Below are 24,536 nucleotides of genomic sequence, written 5' to 3' on the forward strand. Positions count from 1 at the left end.
AGCAAAAATACGTTTCCAAAAATTTATTCAAATAAAAATTACAGGATTTAGAAAAAAAAGGCAGACACATTGAATTTACCCTAAACGGGGATAGAAAGTGTGGACGAAGACATCATAGTCGGGGTCAGACTGATGCCCGGCGTGATGTTGAAGGACAAGGACCAGGTCCTTGATGTCTTGGATGGCTCCTCGCCGGCCATCATTGAAATGTGCACCCTGGGGAAGAGATCCAGGTACTTCCGATGCGTCGATGGTGACAACTTGTCGGGTACCACCAGCATTAAGGACCTCCATGGCGCGTCTTGCGGGTTCTGTGCGTAGGGCCCGATTGCCAACGTCATCCTGATCATCTACGGACAGAAAGGCAGTCTTCCAACCATCACGGGAGTAGTTTTCTGCGCTGGCCGTTGGACCGGTTGCTGAAGCATTGGAAGCGTGGCCCCTGGGGTGTCCATGAGCGTGACTAGGGTGTCCTCGTCCCTGCTGAGACTTGTCTAGGACGCGTCCAGCATCTTTAGCCGTGGATCCATGGTACCTGGCGCCGCCTACCATCAGGACAATCCTATCACAGGACTCTTGACGGGCCAGGTCCTGGATCCTCCGTGCCACGCTCCGGATGTTGGTTTTCATGCGCGCTACGGTCACTTCCCTCAATTCTGCGGGTCTCAGACCAGTCTGGGCTGCTATGGCGTTAAAAAGGCAGTCGTTGAGACCGCTAGAAGCTTCCTGGGGGTCCAAATTTCCCAGGAGACTCCAGTGGCCCACTATATCCTCAGGCTGGGTGTGAAATTGAACGTTTAGAGGCTCTCCGGGTCTTGAGGCGCCAACCTCGTGCCTCAGCGACATTCCGGAGGACCAGACGCAGATCTTACGATTTATTTCCCGGCTCAAAGCGCTCACCGAAGTCAGATCCGCGGGGCCAGAAGCTTCCAGCTGAGCGACCTGCTCTTCTGCGGCCTTCAACGCCGTCAATGAAGCTGATGAGTCATTTCCTGACCCAATGGACGCTATCGACGCTCCATCCTGGGACTTTTTCGCAAATATCTTGGACCAGAAGCTCCGCTTAGGTGATACCGGGTTGCTTTCGACACTCTGACGTGCTGATAAATTAGAACTCGATTCCTGGATTATTGTCTCCAGCAAATCGATCGCTGGATCCTCAGCTGGTAATGGAGGTAATAAAGGACTGAATTCCCTGATGACGTGGGACAGGTCGTTTAACTCTCCGGTTGATGATATGTGTCTCACGCGGTTGAGGGCGCGCAAGACATGATTGAGCGCTGCGTCCACTGACCTTTCTTGTACGTCCATTGTGATCTTTAAAGACATAGTAAGCTTATTAGAGTTTGTTATGGATTTTCTCCGGAAAATTTACTTACCAAAACAGGAAATTTTGAAAAGCTAGAAAATTTTGACGTCTTGCCTGAAAGTTTAAGACTGAAATTGTTTACTAAAGATTTTCAATTGTTTTATAAAAAACAATCTAGGTTCGACATTCTGAATAATCCTTTGGATTATCAATCCAAATGCTAGAGTTTTACTTATCAAGGTCTCAAATTTTCTTGAGTTAAAAAAAATTGAAGGAACACCCATAACCTCATTCATCTGTTTCATGTACTTGATTAGAATTTTAAGCACTATTTGATATTAATTATTAAGAGAATAAAAGATTGTGCCTAGGATAATCATATGATAAAATCGATTTTTTTTCCATGAAATTTAATGTCATTGCAAAGGTCGATTTAAATTTGTGCCTACTTTCAAGTATTTAGGCTGTATTCGAAAATGCTCTATCTCTAGATACATAATTAAGAAATGACCTTGTATCTTGTAAACTATTGAAATTTTAAAAAATATAAGCTCATCCCGATATTGCATTCATCGAGATCTTTAATTTGAATACCCACATCAATTTTTCATATATTTTATATATTTATATATATTACATATATGTATATATGAAAAATATATAGAAAATGCAAGTGGGTACTCAAATGAAAGCTCTTGATGAGTGCAACATCCGGATGAGCTTATATCTTTAAAATATATATTATATATATATTACATAATTAAAAAATGACATTGTATCTTGTGAACTTATGACATTTTTAAAGATATAAGCTCATCCTTACATTCCACTCATCGAGACCTTTCATTTGAGTACCCACATCAATTTTTCATATATTTCATTATTTATATTATATATATATATGTATATATGAAAAATATATAGAAAATTCAAGTGGGTACTCAAATGAAAGCTCTTGATGAGTCTAACATCTAAATGAGCTTATATCTTTAAAATATATATTATATATATGTATTAGGGTGAGCCAAAAAAACTATCCTATCGAATTTATGGGTTAAAATGAACCTATATATCGAAAAAAAAATTTCCTTGCAAGGCAGAATTTTTAGCTCAATTTGAAAGATGTCGGTGGGCATTCAATGTTTCCCATTTAAATAACACGTAAAAAAATCTTTTTTCATTAAAAATAATATAACTTTTGAACCGCTTGAGATAAAAATTTTTTGACGGCGGATTCTTGAAGGGCATTAAATTTTCTACAAAATCATGCCTGGTTTCATTTTTTAAAGTCAAAAATTCATATATTTACTGGTCATGAAAATTGAGCAAAAAAATCAAAATAAGCAATTTTAGGCATTTAATGTTAGAAATTTTTATATTCCCTAGCGGTTTCGGTGCTACCGATAAAGCTCTGTGGAAACTCGTCCGAAACTCAGCGTAACGACGGAGTATAGTCAGCGCACATGGGGAGTAAACTTGGAGTATTGTGTGCAGTTGTGACACATAAAGACGATAGTGGTTAATAGGTTTTTAATTGAGATCGTTACGGAGTTTGGTTGGAATTTTGCTGGTGTTCTCATGAAGTTTTCCCCGAGTTTTATCAGTGTTTTTACGGGTTTTCTGTCGAGTTTAGTCAGCGTCTTTACCGAGCTATTGTGGAGCTTTCCAAGAGTATTTTGCGAGTTTCATCGGAGTTTTTGATGGATAATGAATGAAAAACCGAAAAAAATAATTCGTACAGACCGGGACTCGAACCCGGACTATTTGATTTCTAGCCAAGGGCTCAATCGGTCAAGCTATCTTAGACATTATCAGTATTAACTATTTAGTCACATAATAAGACCCACCAAGTAATAAACAACACTGTCTATCTTACGGAAACCGAAAAAGTTTTGAATCGCTTTATGTATTGATAAAATTCTAATTTTAGTTATGATAATATTGATTCAGTGTAACAACTGTAAACTTTTGACAATTTCATTATGATGTCATTTTTTTTATATATCATATATTTTACTTATAAACTTCATAATATATTTATTAAATAACATATTCTATGTAGATAAATATATTTCAACTTGTAAATAAATAAATTAATTAATAAAAAGTACACCGTAATTGAAAAATGATTTATTTATAGTCATCTTTGTGAAATTAAAATTAATTTTCATGCCGTGAAGTATTATTAATTGCGAGTAAACTCCACAATAACACTACCAAAACTCCGAAAAAACACCAGCGAAACTCTTATAAAGCTCCGCAAAACATTGAAAAAAACTCGACAAAAACTCCCTAGCAACTCCGAAAATATTCAACAAAAACTCGACGAAAACGCCAAAAAAACTCCACTGTAACTCCGAAAATATTCGACAAAAACGCGAGGAAAACTCCATAGCGACTCCAAAAAAACTCGTCAAAAACTTCTCGAAAACTCCAATAATACACTTTTGTGACTCCGTGTCGTAACTGCACACAATACTCCTTGCATACACCTCTAAAACTCCGCGTAAACTCCGCTTATACCCCGATTAAACTCCAAGAGGGAGTATACTCCATAGTAACTCCGCGTAAACTCCGAGTTTACTCTGAGTCGTCGATACCGCTAGGGTTTAAGGAAATAAATTACTTTGAAACTAGACAATTAGGAGGGGGGGTTATACAAGTATTATTTGTGTAAATGCGTGGTTTAAAGCTCCTTGTCCGATAAGCGCTCCAGCTCAAGACTTAGATTTCTTGAAAAAGTTAATTAATTATCAAAATAATAATAAAAAAATTTCGAACGCTACTGTATCATCATTTTTGCGACATTTATTGTATCTGACAGAAAAACTTGCTGCTATGTCATTTTTCGCGTTTAGTATTAGTTTAGTGTGACGTTCCAGTTAATTTTATAATTGTAATTTTATTAATTAAAAAATGGAACTAGGCATGATTTTGTAGGAAATTTAATGCCCTTTAAGGATCCACCGTCAAAAAATTTTTATCTCAAGCGGTTCAAAAGTTATATTATTTTTAATGAAAAAAGATTTTTTTACGTGTTATTTAAATGGGAAACATTGAATGCTCACCGACATCTTTCAAATTGAGCTAAAAATCCTGCCTTGCAAGGAAATTTTTTTCGATATATAGGTTCATTTTAACCCATAAATTCGATAGGTTAGTTTTTTTGGTTCACCCTAATATGTATATATGAAAAATATATCAAAAAAGCATGTGGGTACTCAAATGGAAGCTCTTGACGAGTGTTACATCAGGATGAGCTTATATCTTTAAAAACGTCAATATCTAAGAAATTACAGTGCAATTTAACAAATGTCATTATTCAATAAAGCAAAATTTTATTCATTTATTTTATTTATAGTTTAAAAGTTAGATATTTTATTATTCTTAACGATAATTTAATTAATCACCTCGAACGTAACTTTCCTTCTATTCCAAACGTTATTTTTATAACCACCGTAACACTATAAAAATTGTCACTTGCTTATCGCTACGCAAAAGAATAAATCTCAATTGTAATCTTTAAAATTCTACTCTAACCGATACATAAAATTCTTAGGATCTCGTCGATATTTTTTGTTTTTATACAGAACATAATCATTAGGCACACTGCTATTAGTCCCAATGAGAACCGGTTTGTCTCCTTTCAGTACCAAGAATTCCTCATTTTTCTTCAACACCTCTACCGTGTAAACACCTCCGCTCTCAAAGGTCATGTTCCCTTGTTCAACCCTAACCTTGCTATCAACTCCTTTGCTGATAAGCATGCGCCAATTGAATTTCTTTGTCTCACCCGAAGGTATGGGCACAAAATTTCCTTGATAATCAACGGAGACATCATTGACAGCCAGATTGTTCTTATTATCCTTCCAGATGAACTTTAGATCCTTCCCAGAATTATTTTCTATCTCATAGTAAGCCTCCAGGCCATGAGCAGTGACAACAGCAGCTTCTTTGACGAAACAATCTCCGTTGTACGCAGACCTGAAGTTGTACTCGTTCTTCCAAAAGAGCAGCTCTGAATCGAGTCTTCCAACGAAGGAATTGATAGAGTTAGGTTCACATTGGTAGCACAGAGTCGTCTGATCCTTCCCTATAACTAACGGAAGGAACTGACCATCAGCTGGAATAATCAGCCCTGGTTCGTCCTTAAGGACATCCCACTTAAGTTCGCGTGGGTAGTCAACGCCCTTGATGTAAATCCTGCGCAACTGGATCCACCCTAGAGCAAACTCACCCTTTGCCGCATTGTCTGTCTCGTAAGCAGTGAAGCCAGGTCGTTGGACCCGAATGGAGATCATGGACTCCGGAGTTTTGAACACGGCGACTCCTGCGAAAGGCATCAGCTCAATTCCTTCCTTGGTCCCGGTGATGTTCCACCATTGTTTGCCGCGATACCTGTCGCCCGTTCGACCAAAGAGCCCAAAGGGAAGCCAAGGAATGTCGGGATGCAGAACTTTGCTGAGTATGAGGTTTGCTATGTCTCTGACATTCGAAAGGAGACCCAGTGCGTGGTACACAGACTCGTAAAACCCGTCCAATGTTACAAAATAAGAAAAAGTCGCAACGTTCTTGTGCTCAATGCAGGTGCCGTCTCCGTAAACTCCGTCGAAAATCGCGGGGCTTCTGTTTAAATTAACATTGAACTGTTCCTTGAGTTTGATGAATGGATTCTCATTCTCTTGGGTGTCTTGCTCGAAGGTTTTTTTCTCGAAGTAGTACGTCGCGCAGAGACGCGGGATTCCTAGGTATGCAACGTTCATCCCGTTTCTATTAACGCTGAGCGACCTGTCTAACTTGGTAACCAGTTTCATCATCAGCCTACAGCACTCGCGCTTCAGCTCTTCGATGTCTCCCAGGTAGATGTACATTGACAGTAATTTGGGTAATGTTACGCTGAACGCGTACCAGTTTTCTCCCCAAGGATTCGGGAGCAGGTACTCGAACTTTCTCATGGTTATCAATGATCGTCGAATTATGTCCTCGGCGATTGAAAGGTTCTTGAGGGATCCAGACCTGGCCCAGAGCACCAGAAGTTTGGCGCCAAAATCGCAAAACTTCTTGAAGACCTCATCATCACAACGCCAGGCTTCAAAGGATGATACTGGAACTCCTTCAGCATCATCATCGTCTATCATGAAGACCCAGGCTTTGGTCATTGCAATCTCCTCGGTCCAAAGTCTTAAATCGTTGGGGTAGGATGACACCATTGCTGCTCGGATCAGTGGAATTCGATCGGTTCTATCGATGGTGTCACAATTAAGCAGCACAATGCTTGCTATTGTCATCACAATAATGTAAATAATCAGTAATAGTTTTACTTTTCTGAAAATCATGTTTGGTTTCTAATAAAAAGAAATTTTATTTTTTTTTTTCGCTTATTATAGTAAAGCGAAAGCTCTGAAAATTTTAATAAAATTAATTAATAATGGTAGCTAAAAAACAAAATTGGGTACTCTTTGTCCTGGCAGCTGTTTTGATAGCTTGTCTGATGATAGGAATATTTATGGTCCTTAGAGTCAAAGCCAGGGAAGATGAAACCACTAAGAAAATTCGCGAAGCGATGAAGGTAGATGAGACAGCAGTGCATCCTAAGAATCACGATCTAGCAGAACAGTACGTGAACAACATTGATGAACTGTTGACTGTCGAATTCGCTCATTGGAATAGTCATTCTGATGCCTTAACCAAGCTTGTGCTCTTTGCGATCAATCTGATGGAATTCGTGATAGCTAATGGTGAGCAGGAGATTCCAAGCTACATTTTAGTAGTTAGGAAAATTATCGAAAACCTAAAAAACGAGCTGAAGAATAAGGCTTTTAGCAAGAGCATTCCTTGGGGAAATAACTGGTTTCCATTTTCAGTCTACGTCACCCGGCTGTTTATTTTGTTCCAGTATTTCGGAAACGACACGTCCCTTGGGTACGAGTGTCATAAGCAGATCATCAGAATCATTCCTGAGATAGGAATATCACTGAGGCAAAATTTAAGACCTCATAAAAAGCTCAATCTGTTTTACATGACAGTTTCGCGACTTTGTTCAAACTACATGTTTGATCCTAATGGATACGACAATGATCTTAAAACACGAAGATTCAAGGAACTCCAGCAGTACTTGCTGTTTATACCAATGACCACTTACGTTGTCAACGAAGGGTTCTACACGGATGATTCTTGCATTTACAGTGATAATGTCGCCTCGTATGCTCTCCTAAGACTCTATAACAACTTCCACGACCGCGTTTACCGCGCCTTTAGGTTCTCAACTGGGTTGGAAGATGCTGCGATAAGATTGCTGCCGAAAATCCTGCATCCTAAGGTCCCTGCCGTACCACTTGGGCTCTTTGGACGGACTGGGCACCTTATCAACTATCGTGTGTACTCTTTGGCTTTCCAAAGCACTGGAATCTTCATCGCTCCCTTCATTGGATTCGGTGTCTTTAAGACTAACGATAGTCTCTTCTACGTCCGGGTCCAGCGGCCTAATATTGTCGCTTACCAAATCAAGAAAGGCGAAGGCTCCAAGGACTTGGCTCTTGGTTGGATTCAAATGCGCAAGATTTACCATCATAGAGACACTCAACTTAAGGATTACAAGGAAGAAATGACCTGGAATAGACTCAAAGAGCAACCCGGGCTGCTGATCTTCAAGAACAATCCACAAAGTAACTGTGATCCTAAAATCTTCAAGGAGGATGAAGTTGAAGAGTTTAATCCTTTCTGGCCCGAGCATGTAAACTCCTTTATTGGGCAGGTTAATAAAAATGAGACTGACATGGATAAAAAGCTCCTTTTCTGGAGAAACAGCTACACCTTTCCTAAAGCTTATAAGAATAAAGAAGTTGCGATTACAGAGGTCGCCGTTGTCACTTCTAAAGGGATCCAGGCTCATTATACGATTAATAATCAATCAGGTGAAGAGCTGAGGTTCAATTACAAAGATCCAAAGACTGATTGGAGAGTTATGACAGTAAATGGCAGCAGTGTAGATCCTTTTCATACGGTGCCTATTACTACAGCCAACAATCCCTCGAAATTTAAATGGAAAATGCTTACCGAAGAAAATGATTACGACGTTAAATTTGAGAATAATGTCATGTCCTTCAAATTCCTTGAAAAGACTTACCAGGTAACAGTTGAATCAGTAAATGAGTCTTGTAAGCTCATAGGTGGCGCTAAACCAGAGATATTTTACGCAAAGCCTATTTAAGAGAAATTGATAAATTAATAAATTGAAAAAAATTTTTTTTTTTCGAGCCTTATTATAGTTAAGAAAAAATGGATATACTGAAATTCATCGTGTTGATTTTGATACTAGCAGGCTTTGGGTTTGCCTACTTCTGGTTTAGGAACAAAAAAAACGTAACAACAACCAAAGAGCTAACGGTTCAGGAGCGGATTGACAGAATAAGGACAGCGATAAAAAATCCTAAAACGTCGCTATCAACAAATCAGCAGAGTAAAATTACGAAATATAAGAACACGGAGGTGAAAATAGAGGAGGAGTATAAAAATTGGGACAGCAATTCGGTGAAACTGAAAGAGATGTGCCTTGACGGATGCAAGTTCTTGGAGTTCCACTTGATGAAGAATGAGCCAGTGGGATTGAAAATAGCAGACGAGATGGTCACTAAACTATTAGGGAAGTTGGGTCCAATCAAGGGAGAAGTTTTTGAAGTGAACCCTTGGCCAGGTGACTGGTACGAAACTACAATCATCCTGACCTATTTCCTGGCTCTTTACGTCTACATCGGGACCAAGACAGATTTAGTAGAAGGATGCAAAAAGCAGATCCTAAGGATACTGCCTAGCGTGGGCGTTAGTCTGAAAAAACCGCTCGTGGGGTTGACTCTCTTCAAAGCGACGGTTTCTAGATTGTGCGTGACTTACTTGATCCCGGACAAGTTCAGGCAGGACGTCACCAGCGGAAAATTTGCAGAGGTCAAGGAATTCATGAATTTGAAGCATATTAAAGATTATACAGTCCAGGACGGATATTATAATGATGGATCAGTGATCCTGGATGGATTCGCTAGCTACGAAAGGTTGGAAAGTACGCTTGGATTCTACGAGAGCGCATACCGTGGTATGGGTCTGCAAACGAACATTAAGGACCTGGCGGTCACAATATTCCCAAAATTGACTCACCCGAAAGTTCATTGGTCCCCTCTGGGCCTGTTTCGGAACAGCAAAGATAGAATTGCTCGCTCGTGGTCCTGGACTTCTTCTGATACTGAGATCAACCTGATACCCTTCATAGGTCTCGGAGTCTTCAAGTGTCCGGACTTCATGTTCTTCGTCAGGGTCCAGAGACCTTTAATTCATCCTAATTACACCGCGATTCCCGAATTGGCAGCAGGATGTATTCAGATCCGGAGGATTTTCCGCAAGGATAATAATACCTATCCAAGAAATTTGACGAAGGCTAATTTAAAGGATGAGCCAGGAGTGCTATCCAAGGCCAACGGGAGTGTTTGTGAGTTGACAGACAAAACAGGCTTTTATTGCTCTGACGTCAGCTCTTTCATTGGCTGTATAGACAAACTTATGTTCTGGAAAAACTCCTACAAGTTTATTGAGCTGTTTGGTGACGTTACTATCACCGAAGCCGGTGTCATCACTGCTAGTGGCTTCCAGGCATGTTACAAAATTGATAACAATTCAAATGAGATTTTTAAATTTCGGTATACGGACCCTCTATTTAAACAATGCCATACTACACCTGAAGGTTCTCGAGACTTCTTTAATGTTCCGAGGGGATCCAAGGAATTCACCTGGACCATGGCAGACACAGTGCTTAATTATAAAGTTGAGATAACTGCAACGGGTATGAAATTTGAGATACCGCCAAGTAAAAAGTATGAAGTCAAGACAATTGAAGGCGACAACGAGCCATATGTCGTCACATGTGGCTCAACGACACTGCTGGGTTCGTCTAGCAGCAGAATTCCCAGTGAGATTACTTACGAAACAAAAAAATACACCCGTAATTCTAAAACAATGATGTACGAAAAGTAATTGAGAATTTTGAATAAAATTAATATATTTTTTAAGCTATTTATTAGATAAAACAATGAAATTTCAAAAGTTCTTACTAATTGGCCTAGCAGCTGGCATTTTAGTGGGAGCAATAAACTGGGCCATTCTCTCGAAGCGCGAAATTCAAGATGATCCTAGAACAATCCCAATAAAGAAGGCGTTGATCCTCCCACGAGTCGTGCTGAGTTCCGAATTTGTGAGTCTGATTGACACCAACTACAGCAACTTGAAGGACTTTGCGGATCATGCGTATCCAGGATGGGACCAGAGCACGGACCAGCTGAAGAAGTTAGCTCTGTTCGCAATAAAGCTTCTGGATTTCTGGGTGACTTACGGACGGAAAAAATCACGGAATTATCCGGAGATAGCCGAGTCAGTGGTAACTCAGGTTGTCGGGAAGCTGAAGCAATCTGACATGTCGAAGGTCCCGTGGGGGGACAACTGGTATATCTTTTCCGCGTTAGTCACACGGATGCTGGTGATGTACGAGTACGTTGGAGATAAACCGGATTTGAAGCGGGCGTGTCATGACCAGGTGGTCAGAATCATCCCTAGTGTCGGAACCACGCACGAGCTTCCGGATTCGGAAGACTACGACACGTTGAACATCTACTTTACGGCGGTTCCACGACTGTGCTCCAACTTCATGTTCGATTTTAACGCCTACAACGTTGACATCAAGACTCCTGCTTTCATCAAAGTTCAGAAATTCCTCAGCTTTGAGGAAGTAAAGGTCGACGAGCCAAAGAGCGGCGTTTACCGAGATCTTTCTTGGCTCCACTTCACTAACGTAGCGACCTACGAACTCCTGTTTGGACTGTTCAACTTCCACGAGCGAGCTTATACTGCTCTAGGTCACACCAACCGAATCCGTGAGCTAGCAGAGGCAATAATTCCCAAAATTCTGCACCCACAGATCCCTTACCGGCCACTCGGGCTCTCTGGACGAAACTGCGTCATCTTCAATAGGACCAACTACTGGGACGTGGTCCCTAACAGCTTTGGAGTCCACATCATGCCTTTTATCGGGTTTGGAGTCTTCAAAACTCCCGACTTCCTTTTCTACGTCCGTGTTCAAAGACCTGGGATTGCAGCTTACGTCACAAATTCCTTTGATACGGAGAAGATATTCGCGCTGGCTTGGATCCAGCTGCCCAAAATCTACTTAAGGAACTACAAGAGCTTCACAGACTATGACGCTACGCTCACTGCTAAGTCGTTGATGGAATCTCCAGGACTCTTGCTGATCAAAGATGAGGATTACTCAAAAAACGTTCTGTCGTCCAGTAATGAAAAGCTGATAGCCTATCACGCCGATGATGGGTCCATTGATTCCTTCATTGGAACCATAAGAAGTTCCAAGGACAGGGATGTTCTCTTTTGGAAGAACAAGTATAAATTCAGCAAAGTCTACCGCGACTGCACCATTACTGACATTGGCATAGTCTGGGACACTACCATTTCACTTCGGTTGGAGGTTCATAATCAGAGTAGCAAAGAATTGGCCTTCAGAGTTAAGAAATCGGGGCATTATCTTTATTATAATATTTATTTTCTTAATTATTATGACATAAAGTATTATGTAGTTGACAATGTTGTTAAAATTCCTGTGGGAGCCAAGACAGTAATAGAGTGGGCGGTCGGGATCCAGGAAGATAATAGAGGTAAAATAACATGCTCTGATAGGAAGGTCAAATTTAGAACTGATTGTGTTACTTTCGAGGTACAGACTGTTGAACGCAACGGAACCTTCGTGGTTAGAAATGAGACCAATCATATCATCGCCGGTGGAAGCTCCAGCAGCAACCCGGAGCACTCTTTTGAGTTTGACAATGTTACATTTGTCAGGAATAAGGACAATTTTATGTACTATCCTAGTGAGACTCATTGATAATAATTGAACAATTGATATTTTTTAACTTCCCGCTAAGAAAATCGGGAAATTATTGTTTTCAGTCCGTTTTGTAAAAATCGAGCTTTCATCGATTCGGACCAGTATTTTTCAGTAGTATTTTACCAGTAACTTTCAGTAGATTTCGAGAAATTGCAAAAGAAGTGAAAAAAAAAGTTGTTCTTGTTTCATTTTTTGAAAATATCTCCGAAATGGCTAAACCGATCGTCCTAAAAAACTATTCAATTCTTAACCTTGAAAATCCGCATCGATCGCCACCAAAAGCGTCAGAATCGGTTGATGCATTCGTGAGATATCGTTGTCGAAAAAAAATCGAAAAAAGTGTTTTTTTGTAATAACTCCGAAATTTTTCATCAGATTAATTTTTTTGTTCAAAATTATTTATAGAGCTTAAAAAACTACATCGATCACCGTCAATCGCGTGAAAATCGGTTAATTCATTCAAAAGTTATAGCAGTTTGAAAATTAAAAAAGTGTTTTATCGAACTTTGATAAGATTTTTAAGCTCGAAGAGCTCAAAAGCATAGAAAAGCTATCTCTTTGAGCTTGGAGAGCTCAAAATAACACATAAATAGTATTTTTGAGCTCGAAGAGCTCAAAAACGTCATGAGTGCAATTTTAAGCGCTTAGGTATGAAATTAGCGAGAAGTTGCAGGGATGACCTTCAGGGTCAACCGCTTTGCTAATTTTTTTAACTAGATCAATGATTTTAAAAAAATCATAGTTAGAAGTTTGACCTTGAATTTTGAACGACGATTTGAGCCTGTTTTTTTTGAAAAAAATAATCAATTTCAATAGAATCCCAATTTTAACTAACCAATTCAGGATTGTACATCATTGTTTTTGGATTTCTGGTAAATTTATATTTACCATAAATAGGATTTAGCGTAATTTGAATCGTAAAAGAGTCAATGGGGTTACTGCTCGATGACCCGCCCAGAATAACAGTGGTTCCTTTGCTGACATAGTACCTGCCTTTTTCATCGAAAGTTACTTCGTATTTGTCTTTATTATACTTAAAGGAAAATTTTGGTTCTAAATTAACCTCATAATCATCAGGACTGTTAGAGAGCATCATTTTCCACTGTAAAAGCGTTATATGTTTCGCCTTGTACTTGATAAACTTATCATTTCGTGCAAAAGTAACTTCCGTCATAGCGGCATAAATATCATCACGCCGGCGATCTTTGCAAGAAGTAACTTGGCAAGAAATCCGAGCCTCATCATCCTTCCAAGCAAACTGCAGGTCGTTTTTGAACGTATTATCAATTTGAAAGCAAGTCTGAACCCCTTTACTGGTAACGACCCCCACTTCGGTAACAAATACCCTATAAGGTGAGAAGAAGTAATAGTTGTACCAGAATACCAGTTTGTCATCCAGGCGTCCAATGCAGGAAGTAATGTCCCCCTGACGAGTGAAGATAGACTTGATTTTGTAATTTTTGTCAAGCTTCAGCTCCCCGCTATAATCTATATCGGCTTCATTGACCAAGCTCATCATACCAGGTTGGCATTTTAAATCATTCCACTTGAAAATCTTATTGTACTTCCCATTAGTTAGGTAGATCTTCCTCATCTGAAGCGCGCCAATACCCAATTTAACATCAACATACTCTTCAATTTCAAAAGCAGCCAACTGAGGTCGCTGAACCCTTATGTGAAACAGGAACTCGTCAGTCTTGAAGACCGCTAAACCTATGAAAGGCATGATGTTCACCCCATTAGCTGACGGGACAATGCCCCAGTATGATCTATCATTGAAAACTTCTCCATGATTGTTGACCAGTCCCAGTGGCTGGTACTTGATCGTCGGATGCATCAGTTTCTCCAACACCGACTTAGCAATCTCCCTGATCGGAGTCTTGAACCCTAGAGCTTGGTAAACTCGTTCGTGATAATTGTAGAACCTAAGCAACGCACTATAGCTCGGAACGTTGCCATTGATCACCCAGGAGTCATCACGGTAGATTCCATTAGTAGTAGGTCTTTCCTGCAGCACCCGTTCGAAGCTCATGAACTTCTTCAACTTGATGAAGTTCGGATTATCGAGGTCCCGCTGATACTCCTCCCGGTCGAACATGTAGTTGGAGCAGAGTCTAGGAACCGCTTGATAAAGCAGATTCATTCCTTCTTCATTCTCCAACTCAATAGAACGCATTGCCCGTCCAATCGTCGGAACCATCAGCATCAGCTGGTCATGACATTTCCACTTTAGATAGTCCTCTTCTCCAACGTACTCGTACATCGCCAAGAACCGGGTGACATGCGCGAAGAAAGCAAATCGGTTCTCTCCCCAAGGTGCTTTTTCAAACTCCAGCTTCTTGGGGTTCACCTTCTCCAACCTGGCTATCAAGGTTTCCACCATGTTGGTGACAATCTTCTGGTAGTTATCCCAGTAAGACGAATTGTAGGTCGCACAAAAGTCCAGGAGCTTCACTCCAAAGAGCGCGAACTCACTCAGCTTGTCAGAGTCGTTGTCCCAACCGGAAAACTGTTCCTCGGCGAACTTGTCCTCGCGGTTCTGGTAAGCGGTGCATTTATCCACTTCTCCGTTGCTAAGACTCGTTGAACCTAGGTTCAAAGCCGCTTGAACCGCTCTTATAGTGTCGTCAATTGGTATTGACCACCTCCTCAACCAGATTATCACACCAGTTATCAAGCTTGCTGTGATTATCAGCAAGATGATGAAGTATTTCGAATTAGATTTCGCCATTATCGTTTTCTTTACTATAATAAGCGAAACTTTTTCAAAAAATCATCAAGCTCAGTTAAAAAATTGGTAATTGCATCAATTGAATCTAAATATGGTCCCTGCCAAGGAATTCTACGCAGACATCAGAGGCTTCTTTCAAATGCTTTTCTATCGCGGCTAATTTATGCTCATAGGAGCTTAGGTAGGACATCATTGATTCACCGAGCTTAGCGATGTCAGACAGCCCGGTGCCAATGGCGCTGATGTGCGATGACAAGTTCTGGGTTACGAAGTAGAAGACTATCAGAATTAACAAGGTGACTATCAGCATGGACCCTACGATCCACGCGGTTTTGTATTTCATTAATATTTCTTCCATTCCGGTCTAATAAATAGTGTAATTTTTTACGGAAATCTTGAAATAAGCAACTTCTCGTAAGAATCGATGATGGTTGAGTAGTGTTGCCCAATACTACGCACGCGGTTGCTGATAGATGATAAGCACTGCTTTATTTCTGAGCGATTGGTCTCTATTTGGTCCAAGTTTCCTTTAATCGCAAGAATATCAGCAGAGAAGATTCTTAACAAAATGAAGTACGGGATGTACAGCGAAATAATGATGATCAAAATCAGGGTGATGATTGGCGCTAATTTGGGGAAGTATGCCATGGTTCTAATAAATAGCAGAAAAAAAATGAAAATTCGTCAAATAATTCTCTAATTTCAAACGTAGTTGTTAAAAGTGTTGTAAAGATTCTTGTAGAACCCTTCGAACTCCATCAGATCATCGGAAGGATACGTTGGGTCAGTGTCTAAGTACTGTTCTAAGGATTTGAACTTGTAGCTGCTGATCTCTGTAAGGAACATCAAGTCCTTGATGTACAGGACGTTCAGCACCCGCGGAATTGCGATGTAGACGACCTCTGAACCTTGCAGCTTCCAACCCATGGCCTGGTCGATTCCAGAAACCAGCTTGGAGACCAGCTTGACGCAGATGTCTTTGATGACTTTGTCATTGCCGATGAACTGGTACATGGTCAGCAACCTGGTCAAGTAAACCACGAATCTAAACCAGTATTTCTTTGAACTGTCATCCAGGATCCAGGCTTCCGAAGCAGAGACGTTGTCCAGCAACTTGGAGAACCCTTTGATGATCCCTGCGACCTGGATCAAGCTGTTCAAACCATAGCCGTAGGTGATATAGCCTTCCAGTCTGCGGATTCCGTCGACGCAGAGCTTCTCCAGTTCGCTGCGGTTGTCCAGCATCAAGTCAAACAGCTCCGTTAGTGATTTCTTGGTTCTGAAGGTGTATTTGCGAGGGATTGACAGGTTGTAGGAAGCATTTAGCACTGTTCCTTCCTGTCTGCTGCGGTTTTGCATTGATTTTTTGACGTCGATTATCAACGACTCGGTTGATGAGTCGTCTAGGTTGATTGTTTGGTTGGATTGGTTGGATTGGCTGGATTGGATAGGTTGGATAGGTTGGATAGGTTGGATAGGTTCGCTGATGCTCCGCACGTGGATCGCGTGCACTGTGATTGGCAGAAGAGTGTCATGGGCCTGGTCGATTAGGTACTGCTGGGATGATAGGTATTTGTATTGACGGATTAGATCAAGGACCAGGTTGATGATTAGAGCTAGCACTAGTGCTAATAGGATTATTTGAAAGACTTTCTTGTGAGAAAACATTGCTTTCTTCTAATATATAGCGAAAATAAAAATTTTTAGAGGTTTTATGGTAATTGAGTGAATTTTTTTTATGGTCAGATATCGATAGCGGATTTTGATGGACCAATTGGGCTTGATGATTACTGTGGTTGGTAATCGAGAAATATTTGGAAGCTAGGGTTGATAATGAAGGATACTTTGATAAGTAGTGATGGTAAGCTAGAAAAGAATGTTAACATCGAGGGTTATCAAACCTGCAGTCGGTATGTTATCATAAATGTTACCTTAAATTTTTATGCTGATCTGCTAAAGGTTGATGATCTGAGGAAGATGATGCAGGTATGCAGGTTTTTATTTTTTGATGATAAAATAGCAGTTTGAAGATAGGAGCATCACAGGATAGTGTTACGATATTTGACACTAGGAGATAGTTATATAGAGAAAATATTGTTGATTTTTATTTATGATTTAAAGCATGTTTTAAAGTTAAAGGTAAGATACTTCTAATTAAGATGGAAAAAAAATTGGATTTTTTTATTATAAGAATTTTTCGAGGATTTTTTTAAATTATTAATTTTGATAATAGTTATTTTTTTAGAATTAATTGAGACATGTTTAAGTTTTGGGACACGGCTTAGAATTGGGACATGGTCAATCAGTAGAACAAGGTGATTATTTAGAGGATATTCAATGAGTTAAGGTTGAGAATTTGGACGTTGTTAATAAATGGGACATTTTTCTTATGATGTGGTCCATTAATTGGGACATGGTAAAAAATGAAACATTTTTAATAATTGAAACGATAAAAATTGAGACAAAATTATTATTTAAAATATGATTGATAATTAGACCATCGTCCATATTTGGCACATGGTTGAAAAATGGGACATTTTTTAAAATTGAAAAGTTTTTAATAATTGGGACAAAATTATTATTTAAAGTATGATTAAACCATGGTCCATATTTGGGACGTGGTCAAAAAATAGGACATTTAAAAAAATTGAATCGTTGTTCTTAATTGGGACGAAATTGTTATTTTAAATAAGATTGATAATTGGGCCATGGTCCATATTTGGGACATCGTCATTAAATGGGAAATTTTTAAAAATTAAAAAATTTTTAATAATTGGGACAAAATTGTTATTTAAAGTATGATTGAACCATGGTCCATATTTGGGACATGGTCAAGAAATGAGACATTTTTAAGAATTGAAACATTGTTTTTAATTGGGACGAAATTGTTATTTAAAGTAAGATTGTTAATTAGGCCATGGTCCATATTTGGGCTATGCCAATGAAACGAGAGAGTTTTAATCATGGAACGTTGGTAATAATTGGGAAATAATTGTCATTCGATATAGGATTGATAAATGAGCCATGGTCCATAATTGGGACAAGGTTAAGAAATGTGACATTTTTAAAAATTGAAACTTGGTTAATAATTGGGACTAAATTGTTGTTTAAAATATGATTGATAATTGGACCATGGTCCATATTTGGGACATATTACGAAAACTAATGAAAAAAAAAACATTAAATTATTTTTTAAATTTATTTATTACGCATAAATTTTTCTTCCATCATTAAATATACTATATAATACAGTTATATTGAAGAAATAATAAATTATAAATTATAAATTAATATATCCATTAATTAATACTATTAATAGTTTCGTTAATTACTTAATAAATTAATATCTAGTAGTATAATCATAGTTCATTAATTATTACATATAATCATATTAATATCCACTACTGACAGAGTCCGTATTTTGATCTTTAATTACTTATTAATTACCATCATTAATCATTAATCATTTAATGCAAGGGCGTTATTAATTATTTATTTATATTTATTACGAGAATTATTAATAATATTGTAAATTTTAGATAAATGATAATCTTGATAATTACTTTTTTTTTAATGATAATTTTTTTTTCTTTCATACTATCTACAATTAATGTTCGTACAATTTTTTTTTAATGTAAAATATGTTTAATTTACTAATTACGATATGATTTCATCACTCCGTCCTTTTGAAAAAAAAAAACCAAAAATAAATAAATAAAAAAAAAAATTTTTTTTTTCGATGTTTAAAACCTTGATAGATTTTTTTTATTGTAAATATAAGCAATTATTTACATATTTTTTAATTTCGACAAAAAAAATTACAAAAAAAAAAGTTTTTATAAATTGATATATTTACAATTGATTAATCATTAATCATTAATTAATTGTTAGTTATTAATAATTTATTTACTTAATATTAATTATTTTGATTCACGCATCGGGAGATACTTTCATACATATTTTATTTCAAGTCATACATGTTATATCACACATTCACATTACCGCTGATGATATAATTATTAAATAAATAATTAATAGAAAAATAATAATTATTAATTTATTTTCGCATTAATTGTTAAGTTAACTATTCGTAGATATTCTTTTTTAATTAGACGTATATTTCAAATTTTGTGCCATTTTCGCGCTATCTGATTGGTTAATGGATTAATGGACTATTGATTGGTCCATTAGTAGCGCCATCTAGTAGATTACATCACTATGTTGTTTCCAATGGATATTTTTTGTGATGTTAGATGATAATTATGATACTTGGGGAAGTAATGGTATCCATTAATAGACCAATTAATGGAATTTATTGGACTATTGTAATTACTGAGTGAGATTTAGACGTTATGACTAAAGAGAAAGTCATTAACGGATTCTATTTATTGGATTTTTAATGGATATAATTGATTTGGTTTTTAATGGAATCTATTAATTATTTAATAGATTTCATTAATTAGATATTTAATGGATTCTATGGATTAGAAATTAAAGAAATCTATTAATTAGATTTTTAGTGGATTCCATTAATTGGATTTCTAATGAATTCCATTAATTTGGTATTTAATGAAATCTATGAATTATCTAATGGATTCCATTAATTAGATATTTAATGGATATTATGGGTTGGATATTTGATGGTATCTATTAATTTAATTTTAAATGGATTCCATTAATTGGATTTTTAATAGATTCTATTAATTGAATTTTAAATAGATTTAATTAATTAAATTTTTAGTGGATTCTATTAATTTGGTATTTGATAAATATCTATTAATTATTCAATGGATTCCATTAATTATATATTTAATGGATTCTATGGATTATAAATTAATGAAATCTATTTATTAGATTTTTAATGGATTCCATTAATTGGATTTTTAATTATTTCCATTAATTTGGTATTTCATGGAATCTACTAATTATTTAATGGATTTTATGGGTTGGATATTTAATAGAATCTATTAATTGAATTTTAAATAAATTCCATTAATTGGATTTTTGATGGATTCTATTAATAGGATTTTTAATGGATTTAATTAGATTTTTAAAGGATTTCATTGATTACATATTTAATGGATTCCATTAATTTGGTATTTAATGAATTTGATTAATTAGGTATTTAATAAATTCCATTAACTAGATAGTAAATAGATGTCATTAATTTAGAAAAAAATGGAATCTATTAATTATCTAATGAATCCCATTAATTAGATATTTAATGGATTCTATAGATTAGATATTTAATGGAATCTGTCAATTAGATTTCTAATGGAATCCATTAGTTAGATTAGTAGGTTAAATTCATAGGTAGTTAATAGACCATTAAATAGATAGTTAATAGATTCTATTAAAAGATCAACTTTTAAATTTTATTATTCAGGTATCTAATAGACCTTCTAAATGGATTCCATTAAATGGATAGTTAATAGATTCTATTAATTAACCAGTTAATGGATTCCATTCAATTGGTACTTAATGAATTCTATTAATGAGATATTTGATAGATTCTATTAATTAGATATTCAATATTCAATTAGATATTCATTAGATATTCAATGGATTCCATTAAATGGATAATCAATAGATTCTATTAATTACAGTTATTAGATTATATTGAATAAATAGTTAATGAATTTTACTAAATAAATAATTAATAGATTCCATTAAATGGATAAGAAGATCAATAGACACCATTAATTATAATGAATTATATCCATTGACTAATGAATGGACCATTAAATAGACCGTTTTAATAAATTCCATTAAATGGATGGTTAATAGATTCTAATAGATGATTAATGGAATTCATTAATTGGGTAGTTAATAAATTCTATTGAATCAGATATCTAAGAGGCCTTACAAATGGATTCCATTTATTAAAAGGTTAATGGATTCTATTTATTTGACCGTTATCAGAATGCTAATTTAGTGGATAGTTAATAGATTCCATTAATTAGTTTTTTTATGAATTAAATGAATTAGTAGACCATTAAATATATAATTAATGGATTCCATTAATCAGATTATTAATAATAGAATGTTAATGGATTTTAATAAAAAAACCCTATCACAATTTATTAACCTATTAAACTATGTATACTTTTATTAATTTTTACTAATAATAAAAAAATAATAAAAATTAACTTATTAATCTATTAAATTAATAGAAATGTTAACATAGTTTCAAAAATTAATTTAAATAATAAATTTTTAATATGCGAAAACATTCAAAATTTAATTAATATTACATTAAATATTTTTTTATACTTTTATTAATGCCATTGGAAATTCAGGTTTAATTAATTAATCAATTAATCAATAGATTGTTTTAATAATAACAATAACAATTATCAAAATTAATATAATTAACAGTAACATTAACAGTGATTAATTTTCCTTTAAATGAAACTATTGTTAACTTGTTCTATTAATTAAGGTTAATTAAAAATTTAATTAATTTAATAAAACAAATTAAAACAAAAAATAATAATTTTTAATATTTTATTCATTTTTTCTACTCATGAAATTGATAGTGTATAATATAATCATAAAGATAATAATAATAGTAATGATTTTAATAATAATTAATAATAATGATGAAAATAAAATAGAATAATAATAACATTGGTAACGGTCTTAAGTAATTTTCCTAATTATTTATTTAATTACCGTCTCTTACTTTTTAAAAATAATTTTATTATTTTTTTTTTTTTTTCGGCAAGAAGACGACGTTGGACCATTTTTTAAAATTAATAATAATAATAATAATAATAATTAATAATGATAAGAACAAAAATATAAATCAAAACTGATAATGATTAATAATAATATTAATAATAATAGTATTAATAATAATAATGATAATAATAATAATAATAACATATCCAAAATCAATAATAATAATAATAATTATAATATTTAAAATCGGCGGATTGACAAATATATAACATCAACATTAATAACTAATACCCTACACAACTAATTAATCAATAACTCAATAACATTTCAATACTACTATCATTTATACAAAAAGAAAATTAAATTCCCTATATGTACATAATATACCTAACAAACCCCCACTATAAAAAAAAAAAAAAAAAAAAAATTACATTGCACTGGTATCGAACCCTGTTCTATTGGGTCCGCCGTAAAGTCCTTTTGATTCGGATATAAATAACCGTAATTCGAACGGGATTATCGTCCGGAAGACATTAAATACTATTTCGAGTTTGATTAAGCTCTGTAACCTAACCCCTATCAATAATAATAACCACAATGATCATGATAACGATAAAAAAAAAACATTTATACCATCAGTCGATAATGCAATTCTCACTTAAATCTTGATAATGCCCAATAAGTCAGTAGGCAGGACTCGTGTATTAAATAATACGCTTAGGGATCTAGCAGGCTTAGCCATGAAAAAATCCTATATGTATATATATATATATATATGTATATATTTATATATATATCCATATATATACACGATAAATCTTTGCAACTATATTTAAAACATCACTTTGGAGACATTATTTGGCAAGAAGGCCCTCAGTAGTCCCAGGTCTCGTCGGGCTCGTGCTTAACCTCTTTGGGCGATTCGTTTCCCTCGGGCCTGGGGGAGGGAGGAGGGGAGGCCTGGCCCTGGGACTTGAGACTGGGACTGGGAGTGGGGACGTCTCGCTCAGGCGCATTGGACACAGAGGAGGCTTCGGAGGCAGCATCATCATCGTATCTGTCCGAAACAGGGGTAGGTTCTACCCTGACAGTCTCCTCGGCTTCGCGCTTGACGCCATAATCATCGGTCTTCATAACACAGACACCATTGATGATGACCTCATCCCCAGTCCTGGCAGGTTCCTGCCACTCTGGATTGACCCATTGAGGAGCAGCAGGCTTGCGTCTGCTGGATCTTCCAGCAGGAGCACTGGCTTGTTGATTGAGATCAGGTTCGCGCTTGATGCTTCCACCAGAAGCGTCAGAATCTTCACTGCCTACATTGCTCATGTCGTCTCCATCATCATCCTCGTACTCCGGATTGGGTTCGCGCTTAAGCGATCCCATGGAAAGGTCCAGGCCCGAGCACTGTTCCTTCAAGGCGTTGGTCATCAAGGTAGCCAGGTTCGGGTTGAAGTACGGCGAGTAGGGGATAGGCATGTTGCCGAGTCCTAGCCGCTCTTTCTGGATTTCTAGGAGTCTTTGGTTCAGGAGCAACCGAAACTGGACTGGATCGAAAGGCTGACCAGGTTCACGTGGTGATTGCGGCTCAGGCTGGCCGTGGGGAGTCTGCTGCTTCAACCGCATCCTGTGATTGTGGAACCAGTTGGTGATTGTCCTGGAAGACAGCGCTAGTTCGCTTGCCAGGAACTCGATGGTCGCTACGTTGGGGTACGGATCCAACGCAAAGGCCAGTCTGAGAGCTTCCTTCTGCTCTTCGGAAAACAGAACGCGCTGCTTTTTGGCTGAAGGAGGACCTGGACCTGGAGATGCCGCGTGGTAGAACTCGGCAGTGTCATTACTGCTGGTGTCTGAGCTGTTGTCGTGGCCTGGACCAGAAGAACGTCTTCTTTTGTTGGCCTCGCGCCGCTCGTTCTTCAAAGCCTGGAGTCTGTCGACGTTGTGAGCGTCTGAGAGCCACAGTTGCATTCTGATAAAGGGTTCGCGGCCCTTGATGCTCAGCATGTGCCAGGGTTTGGGTTTGCTCAGCAATTCGCTGACGGATCCTTGGCTTAGACCCAGAACGGCCTCACCGAAGATCTTCTGGCCGATGTTGTTCGCCAACAAGGCCTCTTTGATCTTGGTAGTGATGGTCTGGGTATCCAGGTCCTGGGTCAGCGCGGCCATTTCGTAGACACTCGGGGAGATGTGAGGGTGCAAGCTCCGGAGTGGTGATGTCATTTGATGGGGAGAGTGGAGACCTATTTGCTGCTGTGCTTGCTTCTTTTGGAGCTCCATGGTAAGCTGGACGTGAGGGTGATGTGTCGGAGTCATCATCATCGGTGGAGGTGGTTGAGGTATCTGGGTGGGTGGCGGCCCTAATTGGAGCTCGTGTTGGGCTTGAGCTGCTGCTTGAGCCGCTGCCTGGGCCTTTGCTGCGTTCTGGAGCTGCTCCTGGACCAGCTTCGTTGGTGGCATTGGCTTCATTGGTGTTCCGCAGGCTGTAACATTAAAAGAAAGTTAGATAGCTGTTAGGAGTTTCGGGAGCAAAGGGGGAAAAAAAAGACGACCTGGGCTAAACTTACGAGGCAGGCCGCCGTAGCCTCCGGTCCGCATCAGCTTCTCAGGCGCTATTTTGTACTGGCTAGCAACCAGCTTGTGGACCGCTTGCTCGTCCTCCAGGAACATCTTCATTCTAATGAAAGGCTCGCGGCCTTTCTGGGTCAGCATGTGCCAGGGCTTCGGCCTGGCCAGAAGATCCGAAACTGACCCTTGGCTTAGTCCTAAAACGGACTCGCCAAACAGTCTCTGGGATATGGAATACTGGGACAGCTGCTCTTTGACCTGTAAAACGAACATCAGTTTAGAATGGTGAGTCAACACCAGGAGCAAACACAAAC

General features: G+C 37.4%; 7 protein-coding genes across 14 annotated transcripts in view; 3 read left to right on the forward strand and 4 right to left on the reverse strand.

Moving 5' to 3' along the window:
- Window positions 1-9: 9 nt before the first annotated feature.
- On the reverse strand, window positions 10-1,545 carry LOC123271452. Its single transcript, XM_044737786.1, has 2 exons — window positions 1,380-1,545; window positions 10-1,317 (listed from the first exon to the last, which is right to left on the reverse strand). Exon 2 carries the CDS (start codon window positions 1,309-1,311, stop codon window positions 76-78), a length of 1,236 nt encoding a protein of 411 aa, XP_044593721.1. The 5' UTR covers window positions 1,312-1,317; window positions 1,380-1,545; the 3' UTR covers window positions 10-75.
- A 3,260-nt stretch (window positions 1,546-4,805) lies between these two features.
- Window positions 4,806-6,643, reverse strand: LOC123271672. Its single transcript, XM_044738059.1, has one exon. It carries the CDS (start codon window positions 6,595-6,597, stop codon window positions 4,840-4,842), a length of 1,758 nt encoding a protein of 585 aa, XP_044593994.1. The 5' UTR covers window positions 6,598-6,643; the 3' UTR covers window positions 4,806-4,839.
- Window positions 6,644-6,737: 94 nt separating this feature from the next.
- On the forward strand, window positions 6,738-8,519 carry LOC123271687. Its single transcript, XM_044738072.1, has one exon. It carries the CDS (start codon window positions 6,738-6,740, stop codon window positions 8,517-8,519), a length of 1,782 nt encoding a protein of 593 aa, XP_044594007.1.
- A 68-nt stretch (window positions 8,520-8,587) lies between these two features.
- LOC123271689 lies at window positions 8,588-10,327 on the forward strand. Its single transcript, XM_044738073.1, has one exon. The coding sequence runs from the start codon at window positions 8,588-8,590 to the stop codon at window positions 10,325-10,327; it is 1,740 nt and encodes a 579-aa protein (XP_044594008.1).
- A 55-nt stretch (window positions 10,328-10,382) lies between these two features.
- Window positions 10,383-12,239, forward strand: LOC123271690. The gene has a single exon (XM_044738074.1). The coding sequence runs from the start codon at window positions 10,383-10,385 to the stop codon at window positions 12,237-12,239; it is 1,857 nt and encodes a 618-aa protein (XP_044594009.1).
- An 829-nt stretch (window positions 12,240-13,068) lies between these two features.
- LOC123271691 lies at window positions 13,069-14,973 on the reverse strand. The gene has a single exon (XM_044738075.1). It carries the CDS (start codon window positions 14,971-14,973, stop codon window positions 13,069-13,071), a length of 1,905 nt encoding a protein of 634 aa, XP_044594010.1.
- A 6,909-nt stretch (window positions 14,974-21,882) lies between these two features.
- Window positions 21,883-24,536, reverse strand: part of LOC123271151 (homeobox protein cut-like) — a 77,171-nt gene continuing 74,517 nt past the window's right edge. For 5 of the 8 annotated variants that reach the window (XM_044737386.1, XM_044737381.1, XM_044737383.1 and 2 more), the window contains exons 8-9: window positions 24,207-24,480; window positions 21,883-24,137 (exon numbers count right to left, since the gene is read on the reverse strand). In XM_044737386.1, the coding sequence (XP_044593321.1) occupies window positions 22,531-24,137; window positions 24,207-24,480 (1,881 nt within the window). In that variant the 3' untranslated portion in view covers window positions 21,883-22,530. The remainder of the gene's footprint in view (window positions 24,138-24,206; window positions 24,481-24,536) is intronic. The other 3 variants (XM_044737385.1, XM_044737384.1, XM_044737382.1) reach the window with 1 other exon arrangement.

The sequence above is a fragment of the Cotesia glomerata genome, linkage group LG9 (assembly GCF_020080835.1).
Source record: "Cotesia glomerata isolate CgM1 linkage group LG9, MPM_Cglom_v2.3, whole genome shotgun sequence".
NCBI lineage: Eukaryota > Metazoa > Arthropoda > Insecta > Hymenoptera > Braconidae > Cotesia > Cotesia glomerata.